The sequence below is a fragment of the Lissotriton helveticus genome, chromosome 3_2 (genome assembly GCF_964261635.1).
Source record: "Lissotriton helveticus chromosome 3_2, aLisHel1.1, whole genome shotgun sequence".
Lineage (NCBI taxonomy): Eukaryota > Metazoa > Chordata > Amphibia > Caudata > Salamandridae > Lissotriton > Lissotriton helveticus.
In genome coordinates, this window is record NC_136062.1 from 474,016,678 (window position 1) to 474,032,428 (window position 15,751).

Below are 15,751 nucleotides of genomic sequence, written 5' to 3' on the forward strand. Positions count from 1 at the left end.
CACTCCTATATCATCTTGCTATGAGTGGAGGCTCGAACTCCGTCAGACCACATGTCTCTTAAATAAACAAACGCCCGGTAAAGAAATGCCCCAAACAAACAAAAGTCTCTCCTTAAATAAACAAAATGTCTTACATTTTCATATGTTTCGAGTCCAAAGAAAATGCGATTCGGTGTCTGTGTCAAAAGTCTCTAACGATGTACTTTCGAATGTACAGAAAAAAACTTAATTTCGTACATAATTTTAGGAACACAATTCTGCTCCTATATCATCTTGCTATGAGTGGAGGCTCGAACTCCGTCAGACCACATGTCTCTTAAATAAACAAACGCCCGGTAAAGAAATGCCCCAAACAAACAAACGTCTCTCCTTAAATAAACAAAATGTCTTACATTTTCATATGTTTCGAGTCCAAAGAAAATGCGATTCGGTGTCTGTGTCAAAAGTCTCTAACGATGTACTTTCGAGTTCCGATGTAATGGTTAACGATCTACGAGGAAATGCGATGCACTTGCATGCGTCCTGATGCCATGCGATGTATTGTCGTGCACGATGTAACAGCAGCGATGCACTGTCAGCGCGATGCGATATATCCGCTGTAAGTGCTGCTTCCCGAATAATACACTAATCGTGATGGTCCCGCATGCAGTAGACACATTGTTAAATAGGACCAAGACACAGCACTTAACTAGTGCTCGACTGTCCAGCTATGAATTGACGCTGCTAGCGAGCCGTGTGCATATAAAAAGGTGCAGTACTTTGAATTTAGCCACGTTGTTACCAATTGCAGAGGAATCAGATGCTTTAGAACAGCACGATTGTTTTCTTAGAACAGAGGAAGAGACGAAAGGGAGAGTTGATTTGTTCGACACTCCTCTTGCTGAAAGTGATGGTACGTTATGGGTGGATGGTTCATGCTTTAAACTCCCAAATGGTAACGTGACTACAGCATATGCTGTCACAACTTTGCACACAGTCGTTGAAACTGCGCGAATACCACATGGTTCAGCTCAAGCCGCAGAACTCGTTGCATTTACGAGAGCATGTGTGTTGTCTAAAGGAATGAGAGTGACTGTCTACACTGACAGCCAGTATGCTTTTGGAGTGGCTCACAGTTTTGGACGATTGTGGAGAGAACGTGGGTTCCTGACTTCGCATTGAACTAAGATTCAGCATGGTCAGTTGGTGAATGAGCTTCTTGAATCACTGACGTTGCCCCTGCAAATAGCGATCGTGAAATGTAGTGCTCACAAGAAAGTGACTGATGATGTTGGTCATGGAAATGCATTTGCTGATGAAACCGCTAAGGAAACTGCAAAGAATGTGATGAGCCGAATATATGTTGCGAGCCCTGAAAAATGGACTGGTGAGGTTGGAATATGTGAAGACACGATAGAAAGTGTGAAGTCCATCCAAGCTGAGGCCACAGAGAAAGAGTTAAGCATGTGGAGAGAAAGTACAGGGAGAATGGATGCAAATGGTTGTTGGATTGAATTGACAGAGCAACAGAGATGGTTGTTACCCGATGCATATGTGCCTGCAGTGGTTACAATGGCTCATGGAATGGCCCATATCAGCGCGAAAGGGATTTGCGAGTTGTTGGCCCCAGTGTGGAAGAATTCAGGGATTCCCAAGTGTGCAGAGAACGTTGTCAAGAATTGCATGGTATGTCTGAAGCACAATCCTGGTAGGGGAACCCCAACTCCAGCTGGTCATTTTGCACCTCCTACGTAACCGTTCGAGGTTTTGCAGCTAGATTTCATACACATGGAGAGGTGCAACAACTTAAAATACGTGCTCGTGGTTGTTTGTGCCTTCTCAAAATGGGTAGAAGCCTATCCCCTAAAAGACAATACTGCCTTGTCCACAGCGAAAGCCCTTGTAAAAGATTTCTTCCCCAGGTTTGGAATGCCTAGAATGGTCTGGTCTGACAACGGAAGTGAATTTGTGGGTCGTGTGATGAAAAGAGTGTGTGAAGGGCTAGGCATTAGACAGAAGTTCCACGCTGCAAACCACCCCCAATCAGCTGGATTAGTGGAATGTTACAATGGCACGCTTAAACTTAAATTGGCCAAAATCCAAGCGAGCACAGGTCTTAAAAGGCCTGACGCTCTACCCTTAGCACTCCTATCCACCAGAATGACTGTGCATTCGCGAGTGAAACTCAGCCCCTATGAAATCATCTTTGGTCGGCCAGCCAACATATGGGGAGTGCCTAGGCCCACGAAATTCAGCGAGCTGCAACACCCTATTTTGCTTGATTACTTGTATGAATTGACGGCTAAATTGCGTGTTTTATATCAACAGGTCCACAACACCTTGCCTCCGGTCTCTGAGACTCCGGGTCACTCCATTGACCCCGGTTCATGGGTTCTCGTCCGCAACTTTCAAAGAACAAGAAACGACCAGCCCAGATGGACCGGGCCTCACCTCGTCCTCCTGTCTACAAGGTCGGCTGTTAGGGTGGAGGGGAAGGCCAATTGGGTCCACGGGATCCATTGTAAGAAGATACCCTTCCCTCTGCCACATGACCAATGGGTCCAGAAAGGAGGCACTGACTCAGAGCGCACAACTGATGAACGTGTAAAAGAAACTAACCCTGACTGTGAAAGCGAGAACATTTTTCGAGAAACTGTGCCACCACCAGAACAATTGAACCCTGTGGAACCTGAACTACTATTTCTGGACCAGACAGTACCCGGGAAGAGACGCTACAATGTACGACCAAGAAAAAACAGACTAATTAAAAGTGATTCCTTTTTGTGATCCGAGAGAAAACCCTATGGACTAATAAAATGTGTCTTTTCCCCAAATCCTATTTTTGAAAGTGCAGATCTCCCATCTAGGTAACTTGCTTATTTTTGTTTTTCGAACCGCCATCCGGGTTCCGCTGCTAGGGTCGCGGTTGATTAAAGTCTTTTGGGTGCAGCTGACGACGTTAGGTCGGTAGTTCTGGTCGGTCCAAGGGAGTTGCCCTAGACTGACGGACGCATCCTTTAGCAGAGGCAACCTACCACCGCGGGCAGCACCTTAGAGAGGATGGAGTTTCCTGATGTGGAGAGACCTGCCAAACAAATGAACTTTAAGCAGAGACTTTTCAACACGATGACGAAGAAAAGTTTTATAATAGTGTGTATTTGTATGCTATCCAGCGTAATGGTCTTTTTGATAAGCTATGTTTTATTCTCTTTTCATGTGACATTTGCGCCCACTACATCACCCATACCTCCTCCTACTGTTTCCTCTCATTCTTTCCACCCTCTGCCTGACCACGAATCAAATAGGAGATTAGAGTTCATTAATAACTCCTTCGTTCAGTTATTACACCAACACCAACTTGTAATGAACACAACTAACTGTTGGGTGTGTGGTCTCATGCCCCACACCACGGATAAAGGTATCCCCTATTTGGTCCTGCCATTTAGTCACAATGGTTCAGTCTGGGCATATAGGACAATGTTCATATATGCACGAGAAATCCAACCCCTACGTTCTGTAAAAGACAACCTCAAGACTAGCGCCCTAGTCAAAGGTATAGTTGACATGATCAAGGAAGTAACCTCTTACGAAGATACCCCGGATGATGAGATACTTGCATATAAAGGTTGGAACGTGACCAGATATGGCACTACATTAAGTGAGAAACAGCAAGCCAAAAGATCGTCCCCTATCTGGATCATACCTCATCAAGGTCACCTGTATCTGCAAGGTATTGGCCAGAATCCCAGAGCTCAGCTAGGGAAGAGTGTCTGTACAGAAACGTATGTTTTTGGATCTCAAACTTCCCCTGCGTTTTTAGCCGCTAAGGGTACTTATTTCATCTGCCATGATAGAGCCTATACATGGTTGCCCCCTGACTTCTCGGGCTCATGTTTTGTTTCATTCCTGTTACCTCCCACCTACACAGCAGCGGCGGATTACCATCGGACAAGGGTAGTTAGAGGTGTTTCGAGTAAAGAAGACACTGCAGGTCAAGAATTTGGTGACTTTACAATGGGTTTTCTGCCGTTCTGGGGAGCCATGGCTAACAGCAGGAACATAAGGCAATTGACAAGGGTAGTTGAATCCACCGTGACTGAAACTGCTGGTGCCCTTAGTAACCTGACTGCTGAGCTCCAGTCGGATCGACTTATGACCCTTCAGAACCGGGTCGCTTTGGATGTAATACTTGCGGACCGAGGTGGAGTATGCAAATTGATCCAGTCTAGTTGTTGCATTTTCATCCCAGATAATGCTCCAACAGTGTACAGGGCCATCTCCAAACTGCATAAGATTTCCGAATCTATTCATGTGGATAAAGGAGATTGGTCGTTGATGGGATGGTTCTGGGGACTGATATCTGCCTGGGGATGGAAAATTCTGATGGTCATCGGGATGGTCTTAGCCATTCTTTTCCTGTTCTGTCTATGCATACAGTGTGCTCCTGCAATATGTGGCCTCTGTGCTACATCATGTGTGAGGAAGCCTGTGTCAAGAGATGAACTCAGTACTAGAATGATGTTACAGCAACATCTCAATGACTTTAGGAATATAGATCTGGACTCAGACTAACATGAGGATAGATTAATTGCCTATGTAAGGGCAAAAGGAGGGTCTGTGGTTCTGAAAATCTGGATTCATATAATAGTATTAGACTCGAGAATAAAAACGTCGTCGAAATAGGACGAATTTGGTATCAAAAGACCGAGAATGACGAGTACATCATGTACATGTATTTTCGGCGTATTCGAGTGACGATTTCACCTCGAAATCGTCATTTACATTCTGAACCCCACTCCCATGTATATGTTGCCCTTTACATAGGCCTTAATCCAGTTGAATTTGATTCCACAAGGACACATACTCCTTGATAGACTTCTCCCTGACCTCAGTACAAGTTAGAACCATTGCCCCAGGCCGAACTCGTTAGGTCAGTTCCCTCCCAGTGGCCGAGCAAGATAGCATCTAGGCTCAACCAGCCATAAAACCATTTCAGCGCGCACACCTGCCATATCTCGCTCACATCTTTTCTCCACTCCTTTTCTTCACTTGCTTTATGATGGGGAGGTGACCATTTTTATTAGGGGTCCAGCGATATCTGATGAAATGTTGGGCCTTGCCGGATGATTTGTTATGGGCAGCACGACGTGAAATATGTACATGTCATCATGACTCTGCTTTTCTTTTGTAACCAGTAACTATAAATGAAATACCACGAATTCAAAGAATGTTTTGCCCAAGGCTGAAAATCATGTATAAAGAGAGAAGCCTGACTTCGTGAAAGTGTGCAGTCTCCTGAGAATATACCCGTACTGTGGAGAAGTGTGGCTCACCGGTTAGAGAAGGCAGACCTGGAAGCAGAGGTCAGCCCGGGACCAGGGTTCAATTCCCGGCTCGGTGGGGTCTTGAGTCCTAAAATGTCCATGGACTCGACAATTCTCGCTCCGGTGCCTACTCGATTCACGGGTTCACACTCTGCGACTCTGGGCAATAGCTTGCTTAATCTCCACAACGGCCCCTTGCGGCGGGATGCCTGGCTTTCACCTTGCGGATACCCTGCCGGGGTTATCTCACAGGGGAATACCAGGATGGGTTCCCTAAGCAAGCGCTTAGAGACCGCTTGGTGATTTGCGCTATATAAATTCCTGTACACATTGTACTTCTAGGACCCTGTTACCTTGGTTGCAGCCAATAAACGAATCTTTGACTTCACCTAGAAGACTCTGAGTTTCTGTAGGTCTGACTCAGGAAGAACCCGAGGTCTCTGGGTGTTGATTCCCTGACACCGCTGGGTTACCGGTTCTGTGCCGGTTCTTAAAAACCCAGTACCTCAATTAAGACCTGGCAAGAGGCTGTTCTGGTCCCCATATATAAAAAAAGCGATAGAAATAATCCGGCCTGCTACCGGCCTATTTCTCTCTTAGACGGCCTAATGAAAACGGCAGGCAGGATCATTCTTACTCGAATACAGGAATGGCTTGATGAAAAGGATGTTCTATCCCCATTACAATATGGATTTAGGAGAGGGAAGGGAACGATAGAACAGGGCCTAAACCTTGCCCTTATTACATCAAAATATATACATGCCAAAAAGAGTAACCTTTATGTAACCTACGTAGACCTCAGTTCTGCGTTTGATTGCGTAAGGCATGATATCTTGTGGCAAACTTTAGGGGATATTGGGCTAGACAACAGGATCCTTATTTTTATTAAAGAACTTTATTTTGGGGCTGGCGCCCGTGTCAGGTTTGGTAAAAAAGGAGAATGTTCAGACTTCTTCCCTATTTATAGAGGAGTAAGACAAGGGTGCATCTATACATTAATCTATACATTAATGATGTGGGCTCTTTCCTAGAACAAAATTATAATGACTACCCTATAATTAAGGGAAAACCCATACCTATACTTCTCTACGCGGACGATGCGGCAATCTTATCGCAGACTAAGAGGGGACTACAAAAAGCAGTAGATACATTCTCACAATACATGAGCACAGGGGGCTTCACATAAATGTCTCCAAGACATTTACTATGTCTTGTGGCCCAAGAAAAGCTAGAGCACCATGTAATATAATTTTAGAAGACAGACGTGTTGACCCAGCAGATATCTTTTGCTATCTTGGTGTACATTTTGACAGACGAGGCACCTGGAAACCCGCAGTCAAAGCAAGGGCCCTAGCGTTTACCAAGGCAACCGGAGCACTTTTAAATTTTGCAAAAAAAATAGGCTTGAGGCCTCCTAGGTAGCTTCTCCAAGTTTTTAAATCAAAATGCGTTACTATAGGAACCTACGGAGCAGGATTATGGGGACTACTTCCTGTGGAAACAATCCAACGAATTGAGAATACATTTCTACGATATCTTCTGGCAATGCCCAATAGCACATCTACATACGTGCTTCATACCGAGCTTGCCATTCAACACATTTCGGATATCATAAAGGTGGCACCAGTTTTACTTTGGCACAACATCTGGACCAACCCTGCCACAACATTAAACAGAACTATAATAGAGGATTGTTTGTTGTGTGAAGGAGTAAAAAATATAGCATGGTTCACCTACATAAAGAACATTTTATCTGAAATTGGCCACCCGGAATATTTCTCAAATCCAAACTCAATGGATTTTGTTTCACAGTCTGGACTAAAAATACATTGATCGAACACTTTGAAAATAAAAGATGGGGCACAGAAAGGGCCAAGATATCAGTTATTAATCATGATGATGTCACCCTGCACATAAACATCCAGCTGTATCTTGTAGTAGATCAACCTTTGTTTTTCCGTAGGTTATTAACATGTTTTCGCCTCGAAACTTTTTTTAGATTAATAATGCTCCCAAGGTCCAAAGACTGGTCTAAAGATAAAATTGCCTGTCCTTGTGATGAGGTCTCAATTCAATCCAATATCCATTGTACTCTATATTGTACTCTCTATTCATACGCAAGGCGACAAATATTAAGACCTCTTTTTCTATCCTGGGGAATAAGAAAGTCAAGTGAGGCATATAACAAATTAAGGTTATTGGAAGATTACTATACTATTAACACGGTAACTATGTATCTGAGAGCAATACTGAGACTAAGACGGACCATCATGTTTGAATAATTGTTGCCTCTTTGATGAATTAATTCTTCAAATCATTATCTTTAACTTACAAAGTTTTTATTGAATACCTTGTGCAAAGTCTTAAGAAATCAGTTAGATTAAATCTAATTATTGCCTTTTTATTTTTAAATTTTAATTTGTACTTATGATGAATTTTCAACAGTTGTGATTGTTGTATGCTTTTATGAATTGTTTTTACATTTCGAATAAAGCTTTTTGAACGAACGAACGATTTTTTACATTTATTTTTGGTAAGGCCAATTTTAACTATTTGTTTTATATACAAATGAAGGTCACCTGTAAAAGACAGCATTTTTCTTTTTATAATTGTAGCACTCCTTCATGTATGTGGTATATGTTACAGAACAAAAAGAACAAAAGAAACATGAGGCTTGTCCATCCCAGATAAATTGGCTTTGCCGATGCTTGTTTTGTGGTAGCCTTTCATGTTATGTTTGCAGTGCGTTTCCAGTTGATTTTCGTGCTGCGAGTGAGCTCCGGTATTTATGGTGGATTTTATGTTTGCAGTGGGGTTCAGGGGTTGTAGTGTCATCTGTTATTCCTCATGACTGGTATGTATATTCCAGGATGTGTCTCTTCCCTTGGGTTGGTTTTGGTATTCACAGCTGATCTTATGTTTGCAGTGAAGTCCAGTATTTGTAGTGGGTTCCAGAGTCTCTGGTGTGATCTCTGTTATTCCTCATGACTGGTATGTATATCCTAGGACTCGTTTGTCTCTTCCCTTAGGTGGGTTTGCTAGTCACAGCTGATCTTATGTTTGCAGATGGTTCCAGTGTTTGAAGTGGGTTCCAGGGTCTGTGGTGTCATCTGTTATTCGTCATGAATGGTATGTATATCCCAGGATGCGTCTCTTCCCTTGGGTGGGTTTTAGTATTCCCAGCTGATCTTATGCTTGCAGTGGGGTCTAGTGTTTGCAGTGGGGTCTAGTGTTTGCAGTAGGGTCCAGTGTTTGCAGGGGGCTCCAGTGCTTTCAGTGGGGTCCAGGGTCTGTGGTGTCATCTGTTATGCCTAATTACTGGTATGTATATCCCAGGATACAGCTCTTTCCTTAAGTGGGTTGGGATTTGGTATTTACAGCTGATCTTATGTTTGCAGTGAGCTCCAGTGTTTGCAGTGGGCTCCAGTGCTTGCAGATAGGTCCAGTGTTTGCAGTGGGCTCCAGTGTTTGCAGATAGGTCCAGTGTTTGCAGTGGGCTCCAGTGTTTGCAGTGGGCTCCAGTGTTTGCAGTGGGCTCCAGTGTTTGCAGATGGCTCCAGTGTTTGCAGTAGGCTCCAGTGTTTGCAGTGGGGTCCAGTGTTTGCCATGGGCTCCAGTGTTTGCAGTGGGGTCCAGTGTTTGCAGTGGGCTCTAGTGTTTGCAGTGGGCTCCAGTGTTTGCAGTGGGCTCCAGTGCTTGCAGTGGGGTCCAGTGATTGCGGTGGGATCCACGGTCTGTGGTGTCACCTGTTTTTCCTCATGACTGTGATGCATATCCCAGGACCTTTCTCTGCCATTGAGTGAGTTTTGCTATTCACAGATGATCTTGTGTTTGCAGTGGGGTCCAGTGTTTGCAGTGGGGTCCACGGTCTGTGGTGTCACCTGTTTTTCCTCATGACTGGTATGTATATCCCAGGACCTTTCTCTGCCTTTGGGTGAGTTTTGATATTCACAGATGATCTTATGTTTGCAGTGGGCTACAGTGTTCGCAGTGAGGTCCAGTGTTTGCAGTGGGGTCCAGTATTTGCAGTGGGGTCCAGTGTTTGCAGTGGGGTCCACTGTTTGCTGTGGGGTACATTGTTTGCAGTGAGGTCCAGTGTTTTCAGTGGGGTCCAGCGTTTGCAGTGGGGTCCAGTGTTTGCAGGGGGCTCCAGAGTTTGCAGTGGGCCCCAGTGTTTGCAGTGGGGTCCAGTGTTTGTAGTAGGCTCCAGTGTTTGCAGTGGGGTCCAGTGATTGCAGATAGTGCCAGTGTTTGCAGTGGGCTCCAGTGTTTGCAGGTGGGTACAGTGTTTGCAGTGGGTCCAGTGTTTGTAGCGGAGTCCAGTGTTTGGAGTGGGGTCCACTGTTTGCAGTGGGGTCCAGTGTTTGCAGTGGAGTCTGATGTTTGCAGTGGGGTCCAGTGTTTGCAGTGGGGTCCGATGTTTGCTGTGGGCTCCAGTGTTTGCAGTGGGGTCCAGTGTTTGCAGTGGGGTCCAGTATTTGCAGTGGGCTCCAGTGTTTGCAGTGGGCTCCAGTGTTTGCAGTGGGCTCCAGTGTTTGCAGTGGGCTCCAGTGTTTGCAGTGGGGTCCAGCGATTGCGGTGGGGTCCAGTGTTTGCAGTGGAGTCCACAGTCTGTGGTGTCACCTGTTATTCCTAATGACTGGTATGTATATCCCAGGACCTTTCTATGCCATTGGGTGAGTTTTGCTATTCACAGATTATCTTATGTTTGCAGTGGGGTCCAGTGTTTGCAGTGGGGTCCCGTGTTTGCAGTGGGCTCCAGTGTTTGCAGTGGGCTCCAGTATTTGCAGTTGGGTCCAGTGTTTGCAGTGGGGTCCAGTGTTTGCAGCGGGGTCCAGTGTTTGCAGGGGGCTCCAGTGTTTGCCGGGGGGGCTCCAGTCTTTGCAGTGGGCTCCAGTGTTTGCAGTGGGGTCCAGCTTTTGCAGATAGCTCCAGTGTTTGCAGTGGGGTCCAGTGTTTGCAGTGGGCTCCAGTGTTTGCAGTGGGGTCCAGTGTTTGCAGATAGCTCCAGTGTTTGCAGTGGGGTCCAGTGTTTGCAGTGGGGTCCAGTGTTTGCAGTGGGGTCCAGTGTTTGCAGTGGGGTCCAGTGTTTGCAGTGGGGTCCGATGTTTACAGTGGGGTCCGATGTTTACAGTGGGGTCCGATGTTTGCAGTGGGGTCCGATGTTTGCAGTGGGTCCAGTCTTTGCAGTGGGCTCCAGTCTTTGCAGTGGGGTCCAGTGTTTGCAGTGGGCTCCAGTGTTTGCAGTGGGGTCCAGTGTTTGTAGTGGGTTCCAGTGTTTGCAGTGGGCTCCAGTGTTTGCAGTGGAGTTCAGTGTTTGCAGGGTGCTCCAGTGTTTGCAGGGGGCTCCAGTGTTTGCAGTGGGCTCAGTGTTTGCAGTGGGCTCCAGGGTTTACAGTGTGCTCCAGTGTTTGTAGTGGGCTCCAGTGTTTGCAGTGGGCTCCAGTGCTTGCAGTGGGCTCCAGTGCTTGCAGTGGGCTCCAGTGTTTGCAGTGGAGTCCAGTGTTTGCATTGGGCTCCAGTGTTTGCAGTGGGCTCCAGTGTTTGCAGTGGGCTCCAGTGTTTGCAGTGGGGTTCAGTGTTTGCAGTGGGCTCCAGTGTTTGCAGTGGGCTCCAGTGTTTGCAGTGGGGTACACAGTTTGCAGTGGGGTCCAGTGTTTGCAGTGGGCTCCAGTGTTTGCAGTGCTTGACAGTACTTGGGCTGCTGTTTGATGGGGGCAGGGGAGGTCTCTGACCTTGTGTGGGCTTTCGTGTACTTGGCAAAGGAGGGCCTGAGTTTGTGCTCTTGGGTGAGCACTGAGGCTCCTCTCAGTACTTGAGGGTGGATGGTCTCGTGTTTGCTGCGTGTGTGTCACTGCCTTTGAGTGGTCTTTTATATCCCTGGCTGAAGAAGGCCAGGTAGATTGCTGGGTGTGTGTGTGTTTTTGTTTGTTCCTCGCAGTACTTGAGAGTGGATGGTCAGGTGTTTGCTGGGTGTGTGTCTCTGCGCTTGAGTGGCCTTTTATGCCCCTGACAGAAGATGGCCTGGTGTTTGATGGTTTGCTGGGGGAAGTGGTGAGTGTGTGTGTGTGACATGTGTGTTCTGATGTTCGTCACAGTACTTGAGAGTGGATGCTCTGGTGTTTGCTGGGGGTGTATGTGTGTGTGGTCTGTGTTTGCTGTGTGTCGTGTGTGTGACGTGTGTGGAGAGTGGATGGTCCAGTGTTCTTTGTATGGTTTTATGTGTGTGTGTGTGTGTGTGTTGTGTGTGTGATGTGTGTGGAGAGTGGATGGTCCGGTGTTTGTTGGGTGGTTTTATGTGTTTGTGTGTGTGTGTGTGTGTGTGTGTGACATGTGTGGAGAGTGGATAGAGCCGTGTTTGCTGGGGGGTGAATGTGTATGTGTGGTATGTGTTTGCTGTGTGTCGTGTGTGTGACGTTTGTGTAGAGTGGATGTCAGGTGTTTGTTGGGTGGTTTCATGTGTGTATGTGTGTGTGTGTGTGTGTAGCGACAGGATAATTTGTTTATTTTGGACTGGTGGTGACTATGATCCACTGCCATCTCAGTGTTAGTGGTATTTGTGCTTGTTTGTAGGGTTTACCTATGTACTTTGACAGGGTTTTGTGCCTTCTTTACCTCTTTTCGGGCCTAAAGGCCTAAAGCTAGAGAGAAGCCATCTTTGTTCTTGCCTCGGCTGTCTGAGGCGCTTGTAGGGTAAAGGTAATGTTTAGAGTTTAGCCTGTTATTTGCTAGTGAGGAACCAGTCAAGACTGGTCCTTATCGAAGGAATGTATTTGTCTCCCCGGCTCTAGATGCAATATGCAGGTGGCCACTGTGGGTGCGCAGGGAGCCTGGGGACTGGTACAGGAATTCGGTGGGAGTCGGTCTGCTACTGGAAATTTCCATGAGGAGAGAGCGCTCTATATTATCAGAGAGCGAGAGAGCAGAGAGGAGAAGGAGACGTGTGGAGTTGTGAGAAGGAGTTGGTTAGGAGGCTGGTGCAGAAAGTTTGGTGTCATCAGTTAATTGGAACTTTGAGACGGAGAAGGAAAGTGATTAGAGGTCCTGTAATGACATCGTACAGGAGTTGTATAGACTGAGACCAGAGGAGGGTTCGAGTGTTTTGGAGCTTTGGCGGTCCAGACAAGGCATAGCGGTGCAGACGTGCATTCGTGAGTGCAGAGCAGAGTCCTGAACACATTGAAGCCAGAGCGAGAGAGGGACCAGCTCAACTGCCATGATGGAAAGACGCACGCCTAAGGTGAGGCGTTCTAAGCTAGTATAGTATATGTATGTCTGCATTCACCCATTTTCCTTCCTTCATGTTATAGGTAGTGACTACGTTTCTTTTGTTCATTCTGTTATGCTTAAATGTAGAATAAAGAGATCTTAGTAATGAACACATTTGGATGTTATTTCTATGAATGGGATTAACCTTTCTTTTCAGCCAGGTGCTGACGCACAGAAGGATGGGACATTCCCTTCTGAGAAGGTAACTGATGACGGGGAGAGTGTGGGCTTCATTTTGGGGAATAACTTTGAAATGTGGATCTTCATCATTTCTGTGTGGTGTGATTGGACCCCTATTCAGTGCATAGTGTAGATACGGTAGTTAGGAGGCTAAGAGGGGAGGTGCTTACGAGCCGCCGGGAGACGTTAAAGTGTCGTTGGGAGACGTTAAAGTGTCGTTGGGAGACGTTAAAGTGTCGTTGGGAGACGTTAAAGTGTCGTCGGGAGACGTTAAAGTGTCGTCGGGAGACGTTAAAGTGTCGTCGGGAGACGTTAAAGTATCGCCGGGAGACGTTAAAGTGTCGTCGGGAGACGTTAAAGTGTCGTCAGGAGACATTAAAGAGACAGTCGTATGACTATAAACGTGGTTCATTTAGTGAGGCGATCATAGGATATGATATGGAATTCCTTAGATTTTAGTGGTATCTTTGACTATATAGGCTTCTAAAAAGCCCTTTTCCCCATTCTCAGGTAGGTATTTTATATGTTATGTTCTATAGGGCCTGGGAAGGGTGTGGTTACATGATGGCTAGGTGTGCTATAAGAGGTGAGCTAATAATTTGGTCTGAGAATCCGGTCGTTACAGTGTGTGACATGTGTGGAGAGTGGATAGTGCGGTGTTTGCTGGGGGTGAATGTGTGTGTGTGTGGTATGGGTTTGCGGTGTGTCGTGTGTGTGATTGGTGTGGAGAGTGGATGATCTGTTGTTTGTTAGGGGTGTATGTGTGTGTGACGTGTGTTAAGAGTGGATGCTATGGTGTTTGCTGCGGGGTGTATGTGTGTGTGTGAAGTGTGTTAAGAGTGGATGGTCTGTCGTTTGCTGGGGGGTGAATGTGTGTGGTATGTCGTGTATGACATGTGTGGAGAGTAGATGGCCTGGTGTTTGTTAGGTGTGTGTGTGTGACATGTGTACGCTGATGCACGTCACAGTACTAGAGAGTGGATGCTCTGCTGTTTGCTGGGAGTGTATATGTGTGTGTGTGTGGTATGTGTTTGCTGTGAGCCATGTGTGTGATGTGTGTGGAGAGTGGATGGTCCAGTGTTTTTTGTGTGGTTTTATGTGTGTGTGCGTGTGTGTGACATGTGTGGAGAGTGGATAGAGCGGTGTTTGCTGGGGGTGAATGTGTGTGTGTGGTATGGGTTTGCGGTGTGTCGTGTGTGTGATTTGTGTGGAGAGTGAATGGTCCGGTGCTTGCTGCAGGGTGTATGTGTGTGTGAAGTGTGTTAAGAGTGGATGGTTTGTCATTTGCTGGGGGTTGAATGTGTGTGGTATGTCGTGTATGACGTGTGTGGAGAGTGGATGGCCTGGTGTTTGTTGGGTGTGTGTCCCTGCCCTCGAGGGGACCCTTGTGGCCCTGGAACAGGAGGGCCCTTGCACATCTGTTCTTCACTCACCACCAGACAGCTGGAGAGGTAGTAATGCTGACGAGCATCCAACTGGAGAATCAACTTCTGTAGGAACTCTGCCCTCTGTTTATCTGGAAGAGAAGAGAAGTTTGTAATGAGGACGCTGGACACACAGGTGATGGACAGGAGCTGACCTACAGCCGCCCAGGGTCTGTGGACAAGGGTCTCCCACTGCCGCTCCCAGACAACCGGTCACATTATAGACCCACCAGGACATAGCATTCCAGATACCACTACACAGAAAACAACACACAAGTCCACTTAACACAAAGTAATACCACAAAAAGAAAAAATGAGACCATAAAACACAAACAATAATGGGTAACAAAAACAAACACTCTCACACTCAACATGCCCAGAAACAGCTTTCCTCAAGGACTGTAACATAGGGCTTGGTCTATAGTCTGTGATTAAGGGCCAATTTTGAGTTTAACAGAGAGGGTACGCTGTCACGACATAGCACCCTCTTGCCAAACTGAAGGTCCGCTGCCTCATTTATGGACGGGCGTCCTTCAGTATGTCGACCCCAGAGACTATTCTGTCTCCACCGCCCACATACACCTCCGACGGCCCTACAAAGTACTGTCCGCCACTGGTTTGGCCATTCATCCTCCTGTCCTGCTTTGAGGGGGTAGTTAAAGGGCAGGGTGTCGCTGTCCGTCACATTAGCAGAGTGATTGTATTCTGCTCAATAGAGCGCTCCTGACGCAGATACAATATGTTATGTTATGATAAAATCATTTTTAAGAACACGTGCACCAATTGGTTTCTTGGCGCTAGTACAATAGTTTTTTCTTTGCCATCTTCTACCTGAATATCTTCCCGCAACAAAAGCTTGCAGATTGGTGGCTCTCTTCAGATCTCACTAAATTAGATTGAATTCCTTCTGGAAAGTCTCACTCCACATAGAAAACACATTCTGGAGGGGAGGGGAGGGGAGGGTAAGTAACAGCTGTAGTGTCCCCGCCATTCCCAAAAGGAAGGACCTTCATCTTTGTTGTATGGTGGTGAAAGCTTACAAATTGTGTCAATCAGCTCTGCCTTTGGCCTAACCACTCGTCTCTTGATGTGTGACATAAATAAGTAATTTCATCCTTTCCAAAAGCACATTTTTCTGCATCTAATGTAAGACCTGCATTTTTAGGTCTCGCCTAAGCCTTCGCATTAGCGATGCTTTGGCGAGATATTTAGTGGGGCTTTCAAAAGTGCTTTGAAAGTCTGCAGGCGTATCGGGTACAGTGCATGTGCGCCGGGCACGCGCATCATTTGCCCACCTGCAGCCTTTGGGAGGGCTTTGGCGGCCACTTTGATGTTCTCAGTGAGTCGCGCAGCCACTGAGAACATCAAAGCGGCCGCGAAAGTGCTCACCATTTGCCATCCGATGCCCATCTCCTGTACCTTTCTTTTCTCCAACATTTGCCACGTCTGCTTTCCTCATCTCCCCACATATTTGCCTCCCTTTACTCCTGTTTCCTTAGCTCCTCGTTTCTCTCGCCTATTCCCACATCTTTCTTTTCTTTCTACCCTCTCATCCCCACTTCTCTACGTGCTTAT

General features: G+C 46.5%; 1 protein-coding gene across 1 annotated transcript in view; it reads right to left on the reverse strand.

Moving 5' to 3' along the window:
- Positions 1–15,751, reverse strand: part of LOC144826369 (uncharacterized) — a 377,712-nt gene that overhangs the window by 264,727 nt on the left and 97,234 nt on the right. Inside the window, exon 8 of the mRNA XM_078684697.1 lies at positions 14,186–14,268. Within this exon, the coding sequence (XP_078540823.1) occupies positions 14,186–14,268 (83 nt within the window). The remainder of the gene's footprint in view (positions 1–14,185; positions 14,269–15,751) is intronic.